Below are 25,006 nucleotides of genomic sequence, written 5' to 3'. Positions count from 1 at the left end.
CAGCTCTAGCCGTTGACGCTTTTCATTCTCAGTAGATTTTTCCACCGCTGTTGAATCTGACCTAATCTGACAATAACGGCCATAACAGCGATTTGAATCACTAAACTCAAGAATATCTGGAATATTTAACACGTTTTATCTGGATTTATATAGATTTGTTTTATTTTATTGTGATCTTTTGCATTTTTCCCCCCTCGCATTGCGGTCGGATCTTTTCGCTCAGGGCGTGTTGGGGACGAGTTGAGCCCGGATTGGGGAGCTCGATTTCGGGACGAGTGTGAGGAATGACCGCGGCTGGAGACGGACTGACCGGAGTCTAAAATGGATACGATGGATTATAACGATCTGGGGAACCGCCTGGAGCAGAAACTCAGCATCCAGGACAAAAGTAAGCCCGGGTTTGGGTGCGTGAAGACGGGGTAGAGGTGGTCGGTGGTGGGTGGGTGGGAATTCCGATGAACAGGAGAAATGGAGAAGCGAATATGAGTTATGCATGTGCAAGTAACATCTGAAGGTAAAAATAGAAATAAATAAGTCATCATTTGTATTAAATATAGAAAATGGGGCATTGAAAGCGCTCAGACAGAGAAGGCACGTTGAAACCCCATAATGCTGTGTACTACTGTGTAATAATAACATACACTCTGATTTGGCGCAGATCTTCACGTTTTATACAAACACAATTGGCACACAATGTAGAAACAGCAGCCAGTGGTTTTTCATGTATTATTTATGTTGAAATATGGTCTGTTTCTTTTAATTGGCGAGAAACCTCAATATAGATCAACATTTATGTGAGAAATAGAACAAAAGACACTGTAAAACACGCTGAAAAGGCCCTAAGACATAATGTGACAATGTGATACTGTTTGATACTTGCTAAAACCACTAATACCACTAATACCACTGTGGATCAGGACTTTTCTTGTGGAGAGCTGTGGTGACTTTTAGACCAGCTGGAACCTTCATCCTGACCATGAGTAAAACTATGCTCAAAAATTAAACAAAACTCTTTTTTTACTCAAAGAATTCAACTTTTAAAGCTTTTAAAGCAACCAAGCAGAATATTTCACTTAAATGATACTTGTGACAAACCTGGCGCCACCAGATTCATGTTTCTGACCTGATTCATATGTGGTGATAGTGGAGGCATGATTTAAGTCTGAACCCTGCATGTTCTCGTGTGGAAAGTAGTAGTATCTCTGTTGTATTTTCTTATAGTATTTTTTGTGGTATTTCTTGTAGTATTTTCTTGTAGTATTTAAAGCTGATCCTCTCGCTCCTTTGTTAAATACATGTGTTTATCTCCTGCAAAGGCCCAGAATCACCCGGGAGAGTAGCATACAGTGTTATCGTGCTGTCTGGTTCTGGTTCTCTCTCCTGACACACAGGGAGGGCATCTGACACACAGGGACAGTTTAGAACATGTTTGTAGCGGTTAAACTGCAGGTAGAGTGCAGCTCTTCAAAGCTGTTTTGATCAGAAGGTGACTTTGAATTCTAAAAAACCCTCCTCCCTCATTTCTCCATTCATCCTTTTTTCTCCTCTCTCTCTCTCTTTCTCTCTTCCCTCTCTCACCTCCACCCTCTTTCTCTGACTTCTTCTCTACCCTTTCTGTCTCTCTCCCCTCTCTATCTCTCGTTCTCCTCTCTTCTCTCTCTTCTATCCCTGTCTCTTTTCTCTCTACCGTATTCTCTCCTCCTTCTTTCTTTCTCCCCTGTATCCATCTGTTCTTCCACTCCTCCTTCCCTTTCTCCTCCTGCTCAATCTCCTCATTCTCCCACTCGTCCTCTCCCTCTCTCTGTCTCCTCCTACTCTCCTCCTCCTCTTTTTCTCATCCTCTCCCTCTCGCTCACATCTCTTCCTCCTCTCATCCTCTCCCTCCTTCTCTCCCTGTCTCCTCTCCTCCTTCTCTTGTCCTCTCCCTCCTTTTCTTTCTCTGTCCCACCGTCTCTTCCTCCTCTTCTTGTCCTTTCCTTCCTTCCTTCCTTCCTTCCTTCCTTCCTTCCTTCCTTCTCTCTCTCTCTCTCATCATCATCTCCTCATCCTCTCGTCTTCCTCTTTTTCTCCTCTCGCTCTTTCTCTCCCTCCCTCACAGTCTCCTGCTCCTCTCCTCCTCATCTTCTTGTCCTTTCCCTCCTTCTCTTCTTCTTTCCCACCATCTCGCCCTCCTCTTCTTGTCCTTTCCCTCCTTCTCGCACTCTCTCTCATTGTCTCCTCCTCCTCTTCTTCTCTCTCTCTGTTGTCTCCGTGTGTAGGAGTCTTCACCTTCTCCCTCTTTCTTTCCCTCTCTCACAGTCTCCTTTTCCTCCTCTTCTCATCCTCTCCCTCCTTCTCTCCCTCTCTATCTCACAGTCCTTCTCTTCTCCTTCTCTCTCTCTCTGTTGTCTTCGTGTGTAGGAGTCTTCAGCATTAAACCACTGCATGTACTCTGTGTATTTGAGAGTGTTTTCTTTACAGTAGCTATAGTAGTAGTAATAGTAGTAATAGCAGTAGTAGCAGTAGTAGTAGTAGCAGTAGCATTTGTAGTAGTAGTAGTAGTGGTAGTAATCATCCCAAAAAATTCAACATCACTTGTCATGGAAAAACTCATATCAGACTCATATTTTTCTGGAGAGTTGTCCTGAGCCACATAAGACAGAGGCTCCTTCTACTGAAAACAAAAGCGCACTGAGTGGCGTTAACGCACTGAATGGATCTAGTGCACAGAGCGGGGCTAGCACATAGGTAGAGCTAGCTTGGTCCACAGTATGAGCTGAAAACAGTGTGACTCATGCTGTGAAATGGCCCTGCATATGGAGTATAGACTCCTATAGTTATGGTCAAACAGAGCCTTAGACAAACAGCTGACATCTCTGGAATCTAAACCACGAGCTGCATGGTTACAGGGCAAACACAAACATACCTGAGCCATGAGGACAGCAAATGGTCTTTGTACAAAACAACTATGTTCTTTCATATGAGGTCATAGTGTCTGATGTGGTGAATTTATATCTATGTAACTTCATATAACTTTATAAAACTCTGTGAAACTCTATCTAATGCTATAAAATTCTATATAACTTTATGGGAGATAAACCAGGTCCAAATCAGGACTAAACCAGGTCTAAACAAGGACTAAACCATTTTTCTTTTCAGATGAAGACAGTGCAGTGAACAGAATCTTTATTATTTACTCTTTTCATTAATATATAATTCTCATCAAAAACTCAACGTGTGTCAAAAAAACCCATATTTTTTCCAAACTCATGCCGCCCTATACTTCACGCCAAAATACTTCACGCCAAAATACCACATGACAAAATACTACATGCTAAAATACTACACACTAAATTACCACATGCCAAAATATTACATAAAATACTACATGCTAAAATACTACACGCCAAAAGACTACATGCTAAAATACTACACGCTTAAATACTGCACGCCAAAATACCACATGACAAAAGACTACATGCTAAAATACTACGCACTAAAATACTATACACTAAAATACTACAGACTAAAATACTACACGTCAAAATACTACACGTCAAAATACTAAACGCTGAAATGCTACACACCAAAATATTAAATGCTAAAATACTACACGCCAAAGTTTTAGTTTTTCTGACATAATCTGCTCCACAACTTTCTCTCTCTTTCACTTTCTCTCTTTCCTTTCTCTCCCCTCTCCTCTTTCTTGATCTCCATTGCCCACCCCTCCTTTCTCTCCGTTGTCTTTCCCTCTCTGTGTCACTTTAAATCTCCAGACAGAGGACTCCCTGTTTTGTCCCTATTCTCTCTCTCTTTCTTTTTATCTCCCTCCTGCCTCCTCTCTCTCTCTCTCTCTCTCTCTCTCTCTCTCTCTCTCTCTCGCTCGCTCGCTCGCTCGCTCTCTGATGATGTCATGGTTTGGATCTGGTCCTAGTCCTGGTCTTGGTCTTGGTCCAGGATTTGGGACAGACCTCTGATGTGGACTCTGGACCAGAAGTGTCTCACTCTTTGTTTAGACATTACACTGTCATTTTCCACATTAAATAGTAAGAAAAAAGTAATTGCTATTATATTCCCATGTGTCCTTATATCTGTGTGATCCCTCAATCGTCCAGGTAGGTTCCATAGTGGTCCATAAGCGTATACTAGTCTATGTGCTCTTATACTTGTTCTAAAAGTCCTCAGGACATTTAACAAACCTAATTAAGTCTTGTTATATCAGATCAGAATCTTTTGAAAGTCCCTTCTCATATTTTGTTCTGCTGTAGTGTGACTTCACGTAGCACTGTTCCCAATAGGATTTTATTCAAACAGCGTCTTAAACTGTGTCGTCTCCAAACGGAAACACGAGGCTAATCTACAGGAAGTGTGACCTTGCAGCGGAGCACGGCACTTCCTCTCACCGCTTGAGAATTTAACTACCAACCTCTGTCCTCACACTTGCAAAGAACTTTAACTGTTTTCACTTCAGACTGTTCACACGGTTTCTGTCTAAGCTCATACCACAGCTGATGGCCCAGAGCAGACTATTGTAAGCAGGGCTCTTGGTTTAGTCCTGGTTTAGTCCTGGTTTAATCCTCGTTTAGTCTTGGTTTAGTCCTGGTTTAGTTCTGGTATAGTCCTGGATTAGTTCTAGGTTAATCCTGGTTTAGTCCTGGTTTAATCCTCGTTTAGTCCTGGTTTAGTTCTGGTATAGTCCTGGATTAGTTCTGTGTTAATCCTGGTTTAGTTCTGGTTTAGTCCTGGTTTCATCTGATTGTGTAAAAAATCCATTTTTACTTCTTGTCCATAGTGGGGCGCTCTCCTTTGGTTCCTCCGGATTTGAACCATTTCAAAAACCAAAGCACTTGTCGCATGTGTCTCTTACCAAACGACTCCATGATGCTGAGACCAGACCCTGAAACAGGACTTTTACAAACAAAACAATATGAAGCTGATTAAACATGCCCTGAAATGCAGAGGATTTTTGGATTTGTATAAAGTTCAGATTTCAGTCTTCTTCCAAATAATATCAAAGTCTTTGCACCTGATTTTTACCATCTTAAAAATGAGCAAAACAGAATGAGTTGATTTTATCTGAACATCCTCATTATTCACCACGATGAGTTTATAAGCATAACTCTCAGACCAGAGCGGAGTTTTGTATGAAGGTACAATTGTTCTAAAATTTTGAATGTGTGAAAGTTTTTTTGTACAGTAATAAATAAAATAAAAAGTACACTTACAAATTTTGTTTTACGCTTACAAATTACGCTATAACGAGTTTGAGACATTTGTTGCACAGAGTATGTCACCTTTTTGTGATATTATGATGTGCATTATTAACCTTTTTAATAAGTTGTATAGCAAGGGAAATTGTGTAGATAACACTTTTGTAGCCACACTGGCTTAACAAGTTTTTCTGAATACGAGATGTTAGCATTAGTTAGCGCCTTATGCTAAGGGACATCTCTCTGACTTTTCCTCTACTAATAGGGCTAGTGTGGCATTATGAGTGGTTACAAACCTTAGATCCTTCAGAAGGTCATGAAGACATGACATACATTTAAGTTAACTTATACCATCTGGGCATACAAAAATACACTTGTTCTAAGTTGTGACTTCTTTCAGTGCTGCTGCCTGACTGTGAGCCTCGCACCTGGCCCATTAACGTAACTGAACAAAGCTGAGGCAGGAGTCTGTCTCTACACTGCTGTGATGAGTCCTGGATGCACTGGTTCACATAGAGTACACCATCGCATCAGGCACCTACTCAATGACGTAAGAAGCAAAAGGACCGTGTGCTGTAAGCACGTACATTGGAACGTGTGTCTTGGGTAATACGCTACGCTTGTTTGTTTCAGATGATTTGTGGTTGCTCTTCCTGCAACAGTAGAGCTGTGGCACTGATGTTGTGGACATGACTACTGTTTTGTCTTTTGACTTTTCTTTTATGACCTATTTCCAAAGACACGGTCCCTGATATACTTGGTGCTTTTAAGTTGTAGATGATTTAATGCGCGGGCAAGGGGCGGGTCCACGTTTTTTTTTTTATGAATGAAAAGAAGGAATTCATTAATGTACTGGTCTAATGTATTGTATTCTGCCCAGATAGTATCAGTGTTCATGTCATCAACATTCCTCCCGGGAATGTTGATGACATGAACTAAATGTGACCTAAACATGAACTAAATGTGACCTAAATGTGATCTAAACTAGGTAATTTCCAAAATAGTTGAGCTGCTCTAATTGAAGTTTGAACAGTCGTCTCCTGAGGGCGTTTACTCAGAGTCAGATGGTTTTAGTGTGATTCACTGTTTACATCATCTCCTCACAGCCTCATCCAAAAAGACCTCACATAGATCCGCTCTGGATCTGTTATAGACATGCTCTGGACCTGTTCTCGACCTGCTCTAGACCTATTATAGACCTGTTCTAGACCTACTTTATACCTACTCTAAACCTGCTGTAGACCTGTTCTAGAGCTGCTCTAGACCTGTTCAAGACCTGTTCTAGACCTGCTTTGGACCTGCTATAGACCTACTCTAGACCTGTTCTGGACCTGTTATAGACCTGCTCTAGACCTGTTATAGACATGCTCTGGACCTATTATAGACATGCTCTGGACCTATTATAGACCGACTGAAGACCTGTTCTAGACCTGCTGTAGACCTGTTGTAGACACGCTCTGGAGCTTTTCTGGACCGGCTCTAGACCGGTTATAGACCTGTTTTAGACCTGCTGTAGACCTGTTGTAAACCTATTATAGACCTGTTATAGACCTGCTGTAGACCTGTTATAGACCTGCTCTAGACCACTTATAGACCTGTTATAGACCTGCTGTAGACCTGTTGTAAACCTATTATAGACCTGTTATAGACCTGCTGTAGACCTGTTATAGACCTGCTCTAGACCACTTATATACCTGTTTTAGACCTGCTGTAGACCTGTTGTAAACCTATTATAGACCTGCTATAGACCTGCTGCAGACCTGTTACAGACCTGCTCTAGACCACTTATAGACCGGTTATAGACCTGCTGTAGACCTGTTATAGACCTATTATAGACCTGTTATAGACCTGCTGTAGACCTATTATAGACCTGTTATAGACCTGCTGTAGACCTGTTATAGACCTGCTCTAGACCACTTATAGACCTGTTATAGACCTGCTGTTATAGACCTGCTCTAGACCACTTATAGACCTGTTATAGACCTGCTGTTATAGACCTGCTATAGACCTGCCCTGGACCTGCTCTGGACTTTGTCTAGACCGGAGTGAGATCTGAGGACAGGAAGTGGGTTTAGTCTCAGAGGAAGTGACTCAAGTAAATCAAATCAAAGTATATCAAATGTAATACATTCTTCACCATTGTTGATGAAAGAGAAATGGTGAATGAATCTCGTCTAATCGTCAGTGATGTGGGAGATCCACGGCCAGCCCTCTGTCAGTTGCAGTGTGTGATATGGAGCCCTGTGTGGTCGGAGACCTTTGCAGCATACGTCCTGGAGCCCAGTGTGGTCTGGAGCCTTCTGCAGTGTGAGGTCTGGAGCCCTCTGGAGTATGTGGTCTGGAGCCCTGTGTGGTCTGGAGCCCTCTGTAGTGTGTGATCTGGAGCCCTTTTTTTTTCATTTGTACCAAAATGATGACATAATGCTGCAGAATCCTACGAGTATCACCGATTAAGAACATAAAACTAGAGAAGGAAGTGCATATGTCATAGTGGGTGTGTACCAGTGCCGGTTGAAAACAAGGGTACACCGACAAAATGGCATCTTGAAAATAAGAGATTAAAGATTACTCAAACATGAATCACTCCAAATACAACTTCAGAGGCTCAATGAGAAGAAACGACTAGAACATGGTTAAAGATCTAAACAGAACAGTTTGAAGAACAGGTCTGATTTAAAACATGCTAAAGTCAGCTCTAAACTGTCCTGTGTGTTTCTGTTCGTCTTGGTGACCCAGGGCCACAGAAACCTGAGATGGGCCAAACCTCTGAAGCTCAGATGTATTAAAAGAACTGGACAGAGCATTGGCCCATCACATGTTTGATTAGTGACCTCTCCAGAGTCCTTCTGACCGCCAGCCTTCAGAAGGACATTACTCTTTCAGGTGGCATCACAACTAGGCCTTTCACTGTAATCACTCGATTGACTCAATTTTTGATTTGATTGATTCAATATAAAGCTGGAACTATAGATTTTGGGGGGGTCAGAATTTGATAAGATTTAATCTGTAAAAGTTTGAATAATTTGTATGACTTATTACAAACACAAACTAACGACTAAAGTATTTCATTCTGGTGTTTATGTATTAAAGCTCATGATTTTTAACAATATTGTAGATTTAGAATAGTTTTTGAATAGTTTAAATCTGCTCTTGGGTTTTCGTGTGAGTGACATAAATGTGTTTCAGTATTATCGTTTATCGTCTATAGTAACTTCAGCGATATATTTATCTTATGTATGTTGTCATGTTGATATGCGCTGTTGTTGTAACACAGTGAGTTCTTGGCTCAGTCACTAATAGAAATGACCAGGTTCAACATTTGTGAATTTACCTTTCGGAGATTACAGTATAATGTAATCAGTAGGGAAATCTGACCCTTGACCCCATCTGGAGTATGACATCGTCACATTCTAGAAGTATTGATCTAAATATTTTGATAATGGCTTTGACAGGGTATTGTTAAGAATCAGTTCTCATGCGGAAATATTGATACTTGTTTTATATTTCTAAACTTATCTTATTATTAGGTAATTTCAAATTGGGGTGAAGCAGAAATAATGAAAGCCTCTCTATGCCCTCTTACTTTGCAGCTGATGCCATCAACATTCTGGGGGGTGTGACGTTAACTTGAGGCACTGCTCTGTCTGCAGCTCTGTCAATCTGAGTTTTGTTTTAACACAATCTGACCATAAAGAACTGACTTATCTGAACTACAACAATTGAGCTGATTTGTGCTGTCAAACAAGTTCCTCTCAAATAACATGACAGTCACAAGCTAGCTAGCATTAGCCAACAGTTTTTTCACTGTCACTCTCACCACAGTTTTTCAGTGTAAAGTGAACTGGAGTCAGAGTCGAAGGAGCCAGAAGTGCTCCAATGCTCACTTCCAGTTTGCTCCTGTTGTCCATTTATGTATACAGCCCATGATATTGATAGTAGAAGGATTGAATGCATTTTAATACAAAACCTGTTGGTATCTGATTACATTAATGTCACGATACTTTATACTTGCCATAGTTTTACTTGGTATCCGAACGAAATAAAAATCACTGGTTTTGCCCATCTCTCATATAAAGGCAATGTTACCAAAACTTTAGCCTAGCCCAAACACATACAACAATAACCACAGCCCCATGGAAATGATAAGAAACCATCTTGAATATCTTCAATCCAAAATGAACTTTATTTTATATTATTTTAAGTTACACAACCTATGTAAAACAGACCAGAGACCAGATTTAAATGTTAAACAAATGTGGACTCATGTGAGCTTTAAGCCATGTCATAATGCTGTTACCTCCTCAAAAACAGACCCGGAGTTGTGTTTTGTTTCATTCACACATGTTTGAGTAACATTTTATTATTAGTCTGTCTATATCTCCAAAGCTCAAAATGCTCTGTTCCACCTTGTGATGTCATGAAGTGGTAATTTTCAAGTTAACAGCTCCTTTTACCTTTAGTTCAGTAGTAGATTGGCAATTCCAGAGCTTAAATGATCCAAATGATTCTAGTGAAGGTGTGTGGAGTTTGAAAACACAGTGAAGCACTTCCTGTATTACCACATGACATCACAAGGAAGAACAGAGCGTTTTCAGTTCAAAACTCGGCTTTGAGGTTCAGATCTGAGTTTGTGTCTCTAGTCCAGGTCCAGAATTCTGTTCTGTGAGGCAGAGGCAGTTGTGATCCACATAAACACAGTGTTATTGAAAACAGCACATTTACAGCAGGAGACGCTGAGGATGAGACTGGTCCACTGTACATAGGCCCAGGGTCCGGTCTGTGATGATGTCATAGTCTCAGAGGGCGGGGCCTATATAACTCTATATAACTCTACTACTACTACTACTACTTCTGTTACTACTACAGTGACTCGAATTATACACCTTTCCGTATATTGACATTATGGAGGAAATGTTTCATTGTATTTTTTCTTTGACATTATGGAGCAAATGTTTTGAGATGACGATTATAAAACAAGAATGAAGTTACGATTAAAAGTCATTTTTATTCTGAAACCTTGAGGATTTGAGTTTTTGTCCCTGGTGAGCCTCTGTAGCCATGAGCTCATTGTTGTGTGATGTGAACATGAGACAGAGCATGGGACAGTCAGGGGGTCTGAGTTCATCTCAGATCAACAGCTAGATACAGCTAGCTAACATGTTTATTTTACACTTAGCCATCCTCACATTTCAGATGTCTACAGCCTGCATCTGTGTGCATTCAAATGTGATCTTTTGGTTATTTTGTTAAAAAAACTGAGATGGGTCGTACATTCCAGATATTCAGATATTATTAATATATTAATTTATTTTGCAGAGAAACACATTTTGATTTTGTTTTATACAAAAGTGAAAAGTTCATTTGTGCACGATAACGTAACAAATACTTTAGGTCCTTGCTTATATTACATATATTGATAAGATCCAGTATTGGTAATGCAGAGCAGACATTGGTATAGGCTCTAAAAGTCCATTTCAGATTAGCTATGTGCTAACCACTATGTGCTAACCAGCTATGTGCTAACTAATATCCATAACACGGGTGTTTTAAGTCCACTGAGTTTTAATAACTCAGTGGTTTATAAAGTTTCGCAGACAGATGCCATCCAGAACCAGGCGAACAACCCAGAACCAGGAAGTCGGTCACTGTTGAGCTCATTTGACACAGGGTACACTGAGAGAAAACTCTAATTATACTACTATTACTACTATTACCATTACTATTACTACTACTAGTACTATTACTATACTAGTGCTACAGGTGCCACAGTTACCCTCGGGCAGACTACAGGGCTGTGCCTTGTGGGAGGTGCAGTTTTCCAGAAGCCGTCACATGTAAAGTCATATCATGTTTAACCCACAGACCCACATCTCTCTCCTTCTCCTGCCTTTATCTCTCTCTCTCTCTCCCTTTCTTCCTTTTAGCCTTCCCCTCTCTCCTGTTTTCCCTCTTTTCCCCCTCCCTCCCTTCCTCCCTTCCTCTCGTTAGCCTGTGTGTCAGTCCAGTTTATAAATAGCTGACAGATGAGGTGGATTGGGTTCAGCTTTGGCTCTCGAGGTTCAGACGAGCGGACATTTTGAGTTTACTTTTCTGTTCTAAAGTGAGTGGAGATACACAACATCACTCATCAAAAATGTTAATCAAGTAATCAAGCTAACCATAACCCCTAACCCCATTCCTAGCCCCTAATCCTAAAACTAGTCCCTAACTCTAGCCCTAGCCCCTAACCCTAATTGTCATGACATTTTAAAAATAATTTTGCTAATGCCCAATGGAGATGATCCCCACTTTATCACATATCAATACCGTTCTGATCCGGATAGATGTTGGATTATTTTTACTTTTTTCACTTTTGTTTAATTATAGCTTTCACATTATTAAAGGCCCATGTTACACTATTTTCTGATCTGTGTCCTAATGTTGTTTCCTCATCACAAACAGACCTGGAGTTGTGTTTTGTTTCATTCACACATGTTTAACACACAAACCTGGAGATTTAGGCTGAGTTCTTCTCTCAAATTGAAAACACTCTGTTCCACCTTGTGATGCCATCAAGTAGTAATAAAAGTGCCCCACTGTGTTTTTAAATTCCGTACAGCTTCACTAGAATCACTTGGATGCCAAACGTTGTCGTTGGCTATTGTTTTAGCCTTATTTAAAGTACTATTTAAACTACTTCAGAACAACAGATATTAGAGACTTTCTATGGACCACCTCAAGTGAACAAAAGGTCAAACAAACATATTTAAACTAAAAGCAAAAGTACTGAGGAGGAAAGCAGTTCAAATTAATCTGAATAGTAGCTGTTAACTTTAAATCCACCACTTGATGACATCACAAGGTGGAGCAGAGCATTTTGAGCTTTGGAGATGTAGACAGACTAATAATAAAGTGTTACTCAAACATGTGTGAATGAACCAAAACACACCTCCAGGTCTGTTTTTGAGGAGGGAACAACATTAGAACATGGAGCTCACAAGAGTCAGGTTTCAAATTTATGGTTTAATTTGAATACTGCATATTTAGCAAACTTTTTGATGTGTAGCTAAAACAACTTAATTATCTCATTATCGGGGTGCTGAGGTCGATCTGGAGGTTTTTAGGTCAGTTTTTTTGTGATGTAAATGTGACTACATGTTGTACTGTCCTTATTTGTCTGTATGTTGTTTTAGTTCATTTTTGGGGACTAGAGATGCATTGATCTGATTCTGGAACAGATATCGGCTCCCAAGTATCGGTTCAGGCGAAGTCCTACTGATGTAATGAGACTGTTTACAGGTTGTAGTTGCCCAGAAAATCTCAGAATGTTTGAACTTTTATTTACACAAAGTTCTGTTGTTACTTGAGAGATAAACAGCTCCAGAACACATTTGGATAAGTTTTGTTTTATTTTATTTTAGTTTAAATTAAATAAATGCTGTTTCAGTCTCTGCTCTGAGATCAGCAGAGACTCAAAGCCATAGTATCGAAATCATTATCAGAACTGAAAAAGCTGGATCTGTGCATTTGTAATTATTGCTCTATAATGTAAATGCTTAACTGTATTGTCATAGTCTTTGGGGTATATTATTATTATTATTGTTGTTGTTGTTAGTTTGGATGTAATTGTTTTTATTGTTGGCTGTGTTGATGTCAGATCAGCCTCAGGAATATCAGGGATGTTCAGCCTGTGCCCTCGGCAGATGCTCTAAATTTTATAGTTTATATAAACACACGGGGAATGCCGTACTGAATCCTAGAGTTTATATTAGCGGTAGGATTCATTCCAATCCAAATTTCAATGGTAATGAGCAAATTACAAAGACTGTCATTTTTTAAGTTCCATTATTTCCTCCACAAACAACAAAATCTACTGTTTTATTCTGCATTAAGCTGCTCATATCTGTACAAACGTGTTCTGCAGTGCTTCTGTGTGTCAGATGCCCTCCCCTCCATGGGGTCTTATGCTGCATAAAAATATCTAACCCTGTAGTTTAGATCTGTACAGACGTGTTCTTGTGTTAGTTTGTCAGTTCAGATTACTTCTCAGATATTTGTGTTGTTGTTTAAAAGAATGCACTTCCTCTCTGAAGTATTTCCTGTTTCAGTGTCAGTGCAGGGACCCAAACGCAAGTCCAACCCCTGACAACGTTCAAACTCAAGTCCGACCTCTGACCCTGACAACGCTCAAATCCGACCTCTGACCCTGACAACGTTCAAACTCAAGTCCAACCTCTGACCCTGACAACGCTCAAATCCGACCTCTGACCCTGACAACGTTCAAACTCAAGTCTGACCTCTGCCCCTGACAATGCTCAAAATTACTTTACTGCTGTCCAAATAAAAATGTTTTCTATAAAAACAGTTTGAGTTTGAATTGAACTCTGATTGGTTCAGTGTCATTCATTTAAAGATCTGTTTTCAGGCGTGCTTTTGACGAGGCGACAGAAATTTCAGAATAACACCTCTTTAAACACGACCTCATGACCTCACAGCCTCATGACCTCACAGCTTCATGACCTCACAGCTTCATGACCTCACAGCCTCATGACCTCACAGCCTCATGACCTCACAGCTTCATGACCTCACAGCTTCATGACCTCACAGCTTCATGACCTCACAGTCTCATGGCCTCACAGCCTCATGACCTCACAGCTTCATGACCTCACAACTTCATGACCTCACAGCTTCATGGCCTCACAGCCTCATGACCTCACAGCCTCATGACCTCACAACCTCATGACCTCACAACTTCATGACCTCACAGCTTCATGACCTCACAGCCTCATGACCTCACAGCCTCATGACCTCACAACCTCATGACCTCACAACCTCATGACCTCACAGCTTCATGACCTCACAACCTCATGACCTCTTGACCTCAAGACCTCAATACCTCAATACCTCAATACCTCAAGTCCTCATGACCTTCTGGTGCAGTGTCACTTTGTTTCTCACCAAATTCATTTCCTAGGAACAAAATCAAACAGAATAAATATTGATTCAAACCATTATGCAGTTTTGTGTTTGGGGTCAGTGTGGAGGTCACCACACTGACCTCAAACACAAAGAGAGGAGGAAAAGAGGAGAGGGAGATAAAAAGAGATGAAAGAGGATAGAGAGAAGGGCTAGAGAGGGGAAAGAGTAGAGAGAGGATAGAGGGAGGAAAGAGAAGAGACAGAAAGGAGAGAGAGAGAGAGGATAAAGGGAGGAGAGAGAGGAAAAGAAGATAGAGGGAGGAGAGAAAGAAAGGAAAAGAAAAGAGAGAGAGGATAGAGGGAGGAAAGAGGAGAGAGGGGAAAATGTGTTGTAGTGACGTGGTTTGTGTCTGGTCTGAATTAGAGACAGAACAAACAGCTGAGTCACAGAGAGAAGAAGAGAGAGGAAAGTTTGTGTTTTTAGTAACTATGGTAACCGTCATGTTTTTGGCGTCATGATCGTGTTAATCGGCCCTGGTGTGCTTGTATCTTTTGTAGTTCTATTCTCGGACACAGTGGATGTTATCATTTGCACATACTGATTTATCCAGAAACATTGCTGTGTCCCAGGGGTCCATAATTGTGACCAGTCTGACCTCAATAGAGTCAATAGAAAGAGGAGGATATATTCTTGTTTGTTTAGCCAAAAATACAGAAAAAACTGACCACAACACAAAACTGAAGTCATTCACGTCGCTCACACTCTGACCGACAAGAACCAGGTGTGAATGGACCGAGCGCATAATGATATTCTTAATTTTGAGCTATTTTCACAATTTCATTATTATCAACAAATCCGGCCCAGTCCAACCCAGTCCAGCTCAGCCCAGTCCAGAACAGCCCAGTCCAGGACAGAAATCTGTTTTTTACTCTGTTTTTTTTTTTTCATTGATCAGTTCTGAGTTTTGATATGATTTGATTTTATCTTATTAAAATCAAGTAAAAATGTTGTCCAGTATCAATGCCTGAACATAAACATACAGACATACACAATGAGTGCTGTTTAACAAAAAGAAACACCAAACTATAAAACAAACAGAACAAGGTTCACAATCTTGGACTGACCACAATTTTGATGAAATACACAAAAGGATTAAAAAAAAAATCTAATTCCAAGTCTGATTTATTAACTAGATTTTTTTTGGCAGATTTTCAGTAAGATCTTGTTTACTCAAATACTAAGTAAGTAAGAATCCAGAATGGCCTCTATGTTAAAGCAAGAAATATAAACCTGGCTCCATGTATTTTAAAGCTTCAAATGGCCCAAAAAAGTAAAGTTTTGTCTCTTGTTCCATATAAACAGACGATGAAACACTTACATTTATATAAAATAGAAACTACAGCAGACATTTATTTATATCTCTAAATATAAAATGTTTTCTTCGCTTCATCTGCAGTGTCTGGTTTTAAAAACACCACTGACCGATAGAAATGATGAAACACTGGTCTCATTTTGTAAAATTAAAACCTTCAATTACACTGAATAGAAAACCATTTTGCTGACTGGTGCACTCCTGCTCCGCTTCTCCTGTCTCCTCCTGTTGAACGTGTGATTAACATTCTGTTCACACATGTATCCTAACCGTGTGTGAACTGGGATTCTAATGAGTCCTAATGAACCGCAGTGCTAATGAAGACATGTGGGATTAGCAGGTTAGCTTGTGTGTATTTGCTCGTGCGTGTTAGCGACTATTTTAGCTTGTTAGCATCGCAGCTGTGAAAACCTGAGGAGACAGCGCCAAGTGACTGTGAAACTGCAGAGATAATGAAAGTCATGGCGAGTCTGGAGCATTTAGATCAGACTGTTTTATAGAGATTTTACTGATGTAATGGTTTTAATGGAGAAGGACAGACAAATAGTATCATGTCTATATGTATGTGCGTGTGTTTTATGTGTATATATGTGTGTGTGTGTGTGTGTGTGTGTGTGTGTATATATACACACACACACACACACACACACACACACACATATATATATATATATATATATATATATATATATATATATATATATATATATATATATATATATATATATATATATATATATATATATATATATATATATATCTGTGTACTCCCTCAGTGGTCCAAGTAGGTTCCATACTGGTCCATGGGTGTATACTAGTCTATGTGTCTTATACTTGTTCTGATACAGCTCAAGATCATTATAAACATATTCAGGAAAGGTTCATTTCTGTCAGTGACACTTTTTTAGTATCGATACCTGAGAACAATGAGCAAATCAATACTAGTTTTAGTTCCGATTAGTATCTGATTTTCCATATCCTCTCTCTCCTCAGCTCTCCCTCTGCAGTCAGACCAAATCCAGTGTGAGAAGCTGAAGACTTCCCACTCCCCAGACGACTCCGCCTTCACAGATGTGTCTCCTAAGAGTGACTCCAGCACTCACACAGACACAAACACCACAACAGAGCCCACCCCCTGCACACCAGACCCCACCCCCTCCACACCAGAGCCATGCCCACCGCCCAAGAAAGGTACTGCACTGTCCACATACAACAAACTGTATTTATCCATAAATTTTAAAAGGGGGGGTATTATGTAAAATTATATACAGTGGTCCCTCGCTATATCGTGTTTCACCTTTCATGGTCTCGCTGTTTCGCTGATTTTTTTTGGGTACAATTTTGCATGCTTTTTTTTTTTTTTTTTTTTACAGTGTATGAACATACATTGTGTTCTGCGTCCTGATTGGCTAAGGGACTGTAGATTGTTAAGATCATAGATCAATCAATCTCCTCTGCGCCGTGTTTCCTGTACAGTACAGAATGCGTTCAGCCAAATTTATGTAACCTTTGATTTATTTGGCGTATATTATTTTATGTATTAAAATTTATTTGGGTCATTAGTATTTTGTTTATTACTTTGTACTTATTTTTATTACTAGTGAATATCATTTATTATATCATGTTGGATACATTATTTACTTTCTTCATAATAATAATAGTTCCTACTTATTGTTGTGGTACAGTGCATTTGAGAAGCGCAACGATAAAAATGTAACAAAAGTGAACGTGCACAGGGCACGCACCAGATGAGATGAGTTAAGCTGTTGAATAAAGACGAGCTGTAACTGTCCTGTCATGTTGGTCTATTTAAGCAAGGAAGACAGCAATAAAATACATCATATTAAATCTAACTGAAACGTTCTGCTCCCACACGACAATTCTCCATAAAAATATAAAAACATGATACAAAACTGTACACAGCAACTTGACAAACCTAATGTGATGTGCAGTTGTTTCATTAGAGCCATGTTAAAAGATAGAGCCCTAATTTACATGTCATTACGTCCAGCTCAGAAATGTGCACACACGCTTCATTGGGTCCATTCAAATCCAACAATGTTTATGAAAGATAGACATTTTTTCATTTTTCCAAAAATTGACATTTTGCTGGAAAATCACCGTGACCACGCCCAACATTTTATTTTAAATGTAATTGATTTTTGATATTTTATTGCGCATGGCTTTTGGCCAAGTGTTTTTGATGAAAACTCGGAGATGCCAAAAGATTATGATGAGTGATTTTGTCCCAGGTTTGATCCAATATGGCCGACTTCCTGTAGGATTTAGGGCTGGGTCATAATATCATTTTTTACATGTCCTGATGTGCCCTATTTTTGATGCTAATATTTTTTCTCATGGTCTTCACTCAAAATTAGAGCTCACTGAACTCACTGATTTTTCGATACCACGTACCAGTATTATTGTTTACTGCTGGATTTTTGCGATTTTCCCCAAAATTGAACAAATACAATAGGGCTCTCGCACTCCTACAGACGAATCACTGACTTGCCCTTCTCATATGTTTGTCCTCGGGCCCTAATTAACAAATTTATTCACATAAATGTCTGAGCAGGAATTGTCTTATTAACTCCTTAGTGCCACAAGGTATAATCCAGGATACATCTGTGCTCCTGTCTCTGCTCCTGTCTTGTTTGTATGTGCTCAAACAGCTGCATGCTCAAAGTTTTTCAGAAATGTTGGATTGTACAAAAATGGGAAAAAGATAATTGTTACTTTTGAAGTGTATCTTAGACCCTTGGTGCCTCAGTGTAAGATGATCTCCTTCTGTTTTATGTCTTTCATGGGTTTAAAGTAGAGATAAAGGTGTATGTCTATTACAGGCAGGAGCAGAGACAGACCTGTTCCCTAGTGTGATGTGCAGCTATCCATAGGGGGCGCCGACAACATGTGGCGCTTTGTTGTGATGAAGTTTATTTATATATAATTATTTTTTACAAATGTGTTTATTAATTTTTTTGTTTCAGAAATGACGTCAGAACAGAGACAGAAACTGGCCAAGGAGCGAAGAGAAGAGAGAGCCAGATACATCGGTAACCCTATAATCTAAAAATACCCTCTTTTCTAACACCTCTCCTCCACCTCTTTCTTCTCTCTTTTCCCCCTCTCTTCTATCCCTTTTCTGTCTCTCCACATCTTTCTCTCCCTCCCTCCTCCATCTCTCTTTTCTCTGCCTCTCTTCTCTCTCTCCCTCTCTCCTCCCTCTCTTCTCTCTCTCTCCCTTCCCTCTCTCTCTCCCTTTCTCTTCCCTCTCTGCTCCCTCTCCCCCCTCTCTCCTCTGCCCCTCCGTCTCTCCTCTTCCTCCATCTCTCCCCCTCTCTTCTTTCTTTCCTCCCCCTCTCTTCTCCCTTTCTTCTCTCCCCCCTCTCCTCCCTCTCTTCCCTCTCTCTTCTCTCCCCCCTCTCTCTTCTCGTCCCCTCTCTCCTCCCTCTCTCCCTCTCTCCACCCTCTCTTTTCACTTTCTTGCCTCTCTCCTCCCTCTCTTCCCTCTCCTCTCTTCTCCCCCTCTCCCCCCTATCTCCTCCATCTCTCTCCCTCTCTCCTCTCTTCTCTCCATCTCTTTGACCTTTTTTCACTCACACTTTGTATGATCTTGTCGTCTCTTGTTGCATGGCTGTTCAGAACATCAAACTCAGCTCCAAGGTAAGACTGACTGAGCCAGCTCCTTTAATTCTGCTCCAAAATCATTTTAATTTCACTCATAAAACATTTCTCTAATTTTGTGTAAAGTTTAATTCATGATTCTTGCATGGCCCATTTTTATGCTAACAGCTTATTTGTTTTGATAAAAAATATATACAGTGTGTCCATAAAGTCTCTTTACAATTTAAACATTATTACAAAGGCACTTGATCAGAAATCTGAATCAGACTTGTTCTGTTATACTCAGTGGTTTCCAAAGTGTTTAACCTCATTTAATACACCTCTATATGGGCACATTAGTCTCATGAAGTGCATCAGGGCGTCATCAATGGTTCAATCGCATCTGTTATCTTTGACTGTGGTTCAGTAATGTCCCGTTCTTTGTTCCATACACAATATGTTTAATAGCAAAAAATATATAAAATCTGTTGAGTGGACAAAACATTGTAGGAGTGAAGACGTTTTGCTGCTCATCCAAGCCGCTTCTTCAGTTCTGGTCCGATTACTGATGGACACTGCCTTATATCTGTCTGAAGGGAGGAGCTAACTACACTGAAACTCAAAACACCAATTGTTTACAGTTTCTGTTTGTAGGCTAGGTCTGCACTCCTACAACGTTTTGTCCAGCTGACAGATTTAATATTTTTCTTTTGCTATGGATCAGACCTGGATGACTGAGGGATTACATAGACCATATCTTTGACACGGCCCCATAGAAACAAACCCAGAGGTGTGACATCTGAACCTGGTGCAAAAGCAATTGGTCTGTGCCTTCAATCCAATGGTCTGGAAATGATGTGAAAATCACAAACATGCAGACCCCACTGTGGTGGGGCGTTATCTGCTGGAAAATGCTGGTTGGCTGAAGGTCCTGCAGGTGTGGTGTCACAGATTTAGTCAAAAGGTCGAGGTTGACATCTGCAGTAACTGATCTCTGGAAGAAAAATGGACCAATAATTCAGTCACATGTGATTAAACTCTTTTAACCACTGAGTACAACAGAACAGAACAAATCTAATGAGTATTTCTTATGAATTGCTTTTGAAATGATTAAAATTTTAAATTATAAAATACTTTATGGACATAACTCTATATAAGAGATGAATATATGTTTAAGCTTCTCATTATTAGTTTTGGGATCGGCTCTACAAACTTGTCATCTTGGTTTAGTCCTGGTTTAGTCCTGGCTCCATGCACTCGTCATATTAATCTTATGTCTTAAAGTCCTCTGGTGACACTCACGTCTTTGGTCTTCAAAAATGGCTCCACTTTGTCTCTGTCTCAGGTGAACCCAGAGCCGTTCTACAGTGAGATGCTGTGAACACAGAGAAATCCCATTAGCTGAAACGCCTCTGACATGACATTGTTAGTCCATGTTTGGATGTTGTAGAGAGATATATTAAATACTTTACATTTTCTGCAGAGACACAGAGAGCAGAGTCTCAGAAAATATGCTCAGATATATAAAGTCTAACTCAAACTGGGACAAAACATTTCCAGTGCAGTTCTGGTGCTGTTAGCAGAGCACCACGCTCTGTGGTACAAAGTGAAAGTGAAAAGTAAAAGTGCTTAAATTAGCACAACTCATCATCGGGCCCTTTATACATATGACTGATAAATCTGATCTGTCTCTGTTATGACTGCAGTCTGAACACATGTCGCGTTTCAGATAGACGACATTTTAATAGTGTTATAGCGTGTTTGGGAAAGGTGATCACGTACGTTCATGTTCACCTTCTGTGTGAGTGAAGTGGCTCACATGTCCCACGACTCCAGCTCCTGACCACACACTCCTCCAAATGGAGCTGGCAGAAAGGGCCCACAGTCTGACAAAGACAAAACCCCTACTCCCTCTTGATATACTTCTGGAAATCTCTCAATTAAGTAAATGTTGGCTTTGGTTGGTCAGATAACTTGAAATAGGCACAAATGCCCCAGAACTGAGACGAATCGCGGCCATGTTTACCTTCGCAAATACGACACACTGTATATGGCGTTGTGTTCTGTTATGTTCTGTTGTGATGTCTTCTGTTGTGTTGTCTTCTGTTCTGTTGTGCTGTCTTCTGTTGTGTTTTGTTATTTTATGTTGTGTTGTCTTCTGTTGTGTTCTGTTGTGTTTTATTGTCTTCTGTTGTGTTGTGTTTTGTTGTCTTCTATTGTGTTGTCTTTTGTTGTCTTCTATTGTGTTGTCTTCTGTATCAGTGAGCACACTAAGGCCAAATATCAGGATCAGATTTAAAATGGTATCAGAACAACACTAATTGTGTCACTAATGTGAAGTATTTTTAGTATCATCATTTATCTCAGTACTTCTCTGTAGTATTGCAGTATTTCTCTGTAGTATTGCAGTATTTCTCTGTAGCATTGCAGTATTTCTCTGTAGTAATTCTGTATTTCCCTGTAGTATCACAGTATTTCTCTGTAGTATTGCAGTATTTCTCTGTAGTACTGCAGTATTTCTCTGTAGTAATTCTGTCGTTCCCTGTAGTATCACAGTATTTCTGTGTAGTATCGCAGTATTTCTCTGTAGTATCGCAGTATTTCTCTGTAGTATCACAGTATTTCTCTGTATTATCGCAGTATTTCTCTGTAGTATCACAGTATTTCTCTGTAGTAACATCATGCTTTTGTTATGGCGACTCAGTCCGACCTGTAGCTGAGTCAGGCTGAAGTGACTATGGTGTTTTGCATAACACAGCTATATGCAAACCTGCACTACTGCCCCCTATTGACAGTTTATATGAGTTGCATGTGCACAGGTTTGAAAGTGTGATAATACTAGAGCTGTCAAAAGAATCAGATACTAATCGATACTAAGACTACCATCGAAACTAGATCCTCATTGTTTGCAGGTATCGATACTTAAGAAAGTCCCATTGACAGAAATTAACTATCTTTAGAATGATGTTGAGCTGTATCTTTCGCAAGTATAAGACACATAGACTAGTATACATCCATGGACCATTTAATGTGGAAACTCATTCAAATGTCTAAAAAAAGAGTGTTTTTATTGTCATTGTGGTATTGGGATTGATATCGAGTACTGAGTCCATTCAATCGAAATTGTCAAAAGTTGTAACACTTGGAAAAATTCTAGTATTAACCCTTATACTGCCAGTCTGACAGTTTTATTATTATTTTTGATGTTTTTTTCATGTATTTTTATGCATTTATGTCCATTTTGTGTAAACTCGTTCTGTGTTCATGCGTCACACCCTCCATGTGCCACCTTTCAAGTCACATGAGTGTGTGTGTTCGTGTGTGCAAGTGAGTGAGTGAGTGTGCGCGCATGTGTGTGTGTGTGTGTGTGTGTGAGGAGAAGGAGGGGTGCAAATCGAGATTAAACCAGGACTAAACCAGGACTAAACCAGGACTAAGCCAGGACTAAGCCAGGACCAAGGTAGGACTAAACCAGGACTAAGCCAGGACTAAGCCAGGACCAAGGTAGAACTAAACCAGGACTAAAACAGGACTAAGCCAGGACCAAGGTAGAACTAAACCAGGACAAAGCCAGGATTAAACCAGGACTAAACCAGGACCAAGGTAGGACTAAACCAGGACTAACAGGACTAAGCCAGGACTAAGCCAGGACCAAGGTAGGACTAAACCAGGACTAAGCCAGGACTAAGCCAGGACCAAGGTAGGACTAAACCAGGACTAAGCCAGGACTAAGCCAGGACCAAGGTAGGACTAAACCAGGACAAAGCCAGGACTAAACCAGGACCTAACCAGGACTAAGCCAGGACTAAGCCAGGACCAAGGTAGGACTAAACCAGGACTAAGACAGGACAAAGCCAGAACAAAGCCAGGACTAAACCAGGATTAAACCAGGACTAAGCCAGGACTCAACTACGACTAAGCCAGAACTAAACCAGGACTGAACTGGGACTGATCCAGGTCCAAACCAGGACTAAACCAGGTCTAAACCAAGACCAGGACAGATCTTCATCTTCTCTCTTTTTCCTAATATTATCATTATTATCTTCTTTTTAAATAATCCTTTTGTTTTTTGTTGTTCGTTTCAGCGGCAAAGAAAGCACAGTGGCTGGAGAAAGAGGAGCGAGCAAGAAGACTGAGAGAATCACAACTAGAGGAGAGGAGGAGGAGACTGGAGGAGCAGAGGGTGAAAGCAGAGAGGAGAAGAGCTCTGCTGGAGGAGAAACAGAGACAAAAACTAGAGAAAAACAAGGTAAGAACAAAGGAGACAGAGAGAAAGAGAGGAGAGGAGAGAGAGAGAGAGAGGGGAGAGAGAGATGAGGACAGAGAGAGAGGAAGAGAGAAAGGGATAGAGAGAGGTGAGTGAGAGGAGGAGTAAGAAAGCAGGAGAGAAAGAGAGACAGAGGAGGGGAGAGAGAGGTTGAGAGAGAAAAAGAGAGGAGGTGAGAGAAGAGCTCTGTTGGAGGACAAACAGAGACAACTAGAAATCCATCTTAAGTCTGAGTTTTGGGCATGTTGAAAATATCCACTGGGGATTTAAACTTTTATAATGTCTGAAATCACTCGATTCTTGTTCTGATCTTGAGCTGATCTTATTCTGATCTTGTTTTGATCTTGTTCTGATCTTCTGTGTCAGACACAAATGTTTCTAAAAGTCAGTTGTTTCAAAACTTGCCTTTCCTTTAAATAAACTCTTTCTGTTGTCAGGAGCGATATGAAGCAGCCATCAAGAGATCCACAAAGAAGACCTGGGCAGAGATCCGTCAGCAGAGATGGTCGTGGGCCGGAGGACTCAACCAGACCTCCAGACGAGAGAGTGAGTCTGTGTGAGCCTAACGCCAGGCTAACGTGAGGCTAACGTAAAGCTAATGTGAAGCTAACATGAGGCTAACACCAGGCTAATGCTACTGTTATTTCCCATTTGTTTTTTTTGTAATGTTAGCTTGTTTATTATGTGTTCTCTCGCTGTGGACACACGTGTTACTGAACTTAAATATCTTCAGATCAAAGTTTGCCTTTTTCATAGTTTATTCTTAGAAACAGAGTCATTGGTATTTGAGTAGAAGCCTCAAAGTTCTGTTTTACTGGAGTCAGACTTTTTTCAGTTCTGCTATTGTCTGACATTTATGAACAATTTAAACACGGTTTAAACACTGAGTTTAAACACACTGAGACTCACATCTGATCTAACTGAATACAAAGAAATTCTTAGCTAACTGTCACTGGAGATTGTTAGCTAACACCTGTGAACCTATTTATGTTCACATACAGTGACTCTGTGCTGCTGTTTTATTAAGCTAATTTTGTTTTGCTTATTGTTCTGTAGCAGTGTTTCCCAAACAAGGGTACAGGGACCCCTAGTGGTATGTGAGGACTTGCCAGGGAGCACTTGGAATAATTTCAGATTTAAGAGAAAGATGGAATTGATTTGTATATACTTGTTTTGACATAAATATCATTAAAAAAAGAAACCAGAAGTGCAATGCTATTAAAAAACTGTGTTTTACAGAGGGCCAGCAGTGTGAGACATAGACTGTAAATATATATGGACGTAGCTAATATTCGAAACAGGAAGTGAGCATGGGCGTGCTTAGTGCTGAACTAGTGATGCGGGTGGGAAGGGGTGTTCCTTCAACAGCCTCGCTCCGGATTGGCTCATTGGTTACTATGATACTCGTAGTCTAAATTCCAAATATGGAACTCAGCTCCAAATTGGCCTCTATAACCTCTGGCTTTGATGAGCTTCACTCACTTAGTTCATGTCTTTATACAGTCTTTGGTGAGAGACAGTGCTCTGAGAGCACAGAGGGCGGAGCAGAGTCACAGTTGTCAGATCCAACAGTGAAGAAGAACGTTCAAAGAGTTGTGACCCTTCATGTTTCTGTCACAGTTTTAATCTGTTTGTCGATGGAAGATTTGGTGTAGTTACTTATGAAGTTATTGATTG

At 40.3% G+C, this 25,006-nt stretch overlaps 1 protein-coding gene across 2 annotated transcripts in view; it reads left to right on the top strand.

The window, feature by feature from the left end:
• The window catches only part of LOC117378306 (MAP7 domain-containing protein 1-like), a 40,068-nt gene continuing 15,062 nt past the window's right edge, over positions 1–25,006 (top strand). Inside the window, exons 1-5 of one of the 2 annotated variants that reach the window (XM_055225537.1) lie at positions 1–388; positions 16,453–16,650; positions 18,447–18,512; positions 23,148–23,311; positions 23,767–23,875. In XM_055225537.1, the coding sequence (XP_055081512.1) occupies positions 322–388; positions 16,453–16,650; positions 18,447–18,512; positions 23,148–23,311; positions 23,767–23,875 (604 nt within the window). In that variant the 5' untranslated portion in view covers positions 1–321. The remainder of the gene's footprint in view (positions 389–16,452; positions 16,651–18,446; positions 18,513–23,147; positions 23,312–23,766; positions 23,876–25,006) is intronic. The other variant, XM_055225539.1, reaches the window with a different exon arrangement.

Source organism: Periophthalmus magnuspinnatus, chromosome 11 (assembly GCF_009829125.3).
Source record: "Periophthalmus magnuspinnatus isolate fPerMag1 chromosome 11, fPerMag1.2.pri, whole genome shotgun sequence".
NCBI classification, from domain to species: domain Eukaryota; kingdom Metazoa; phylum Chordata; class Actinopteri; order Gobiiformes; family Gobiidae; genus Periophthalmus; species Periophthalmus magnuspinnatus.
The sequence above is the reverse complement of the archived record's forward strand: the minus strand, read 5'-3'. Positions and strand labels throughout refer to the sequence as shown.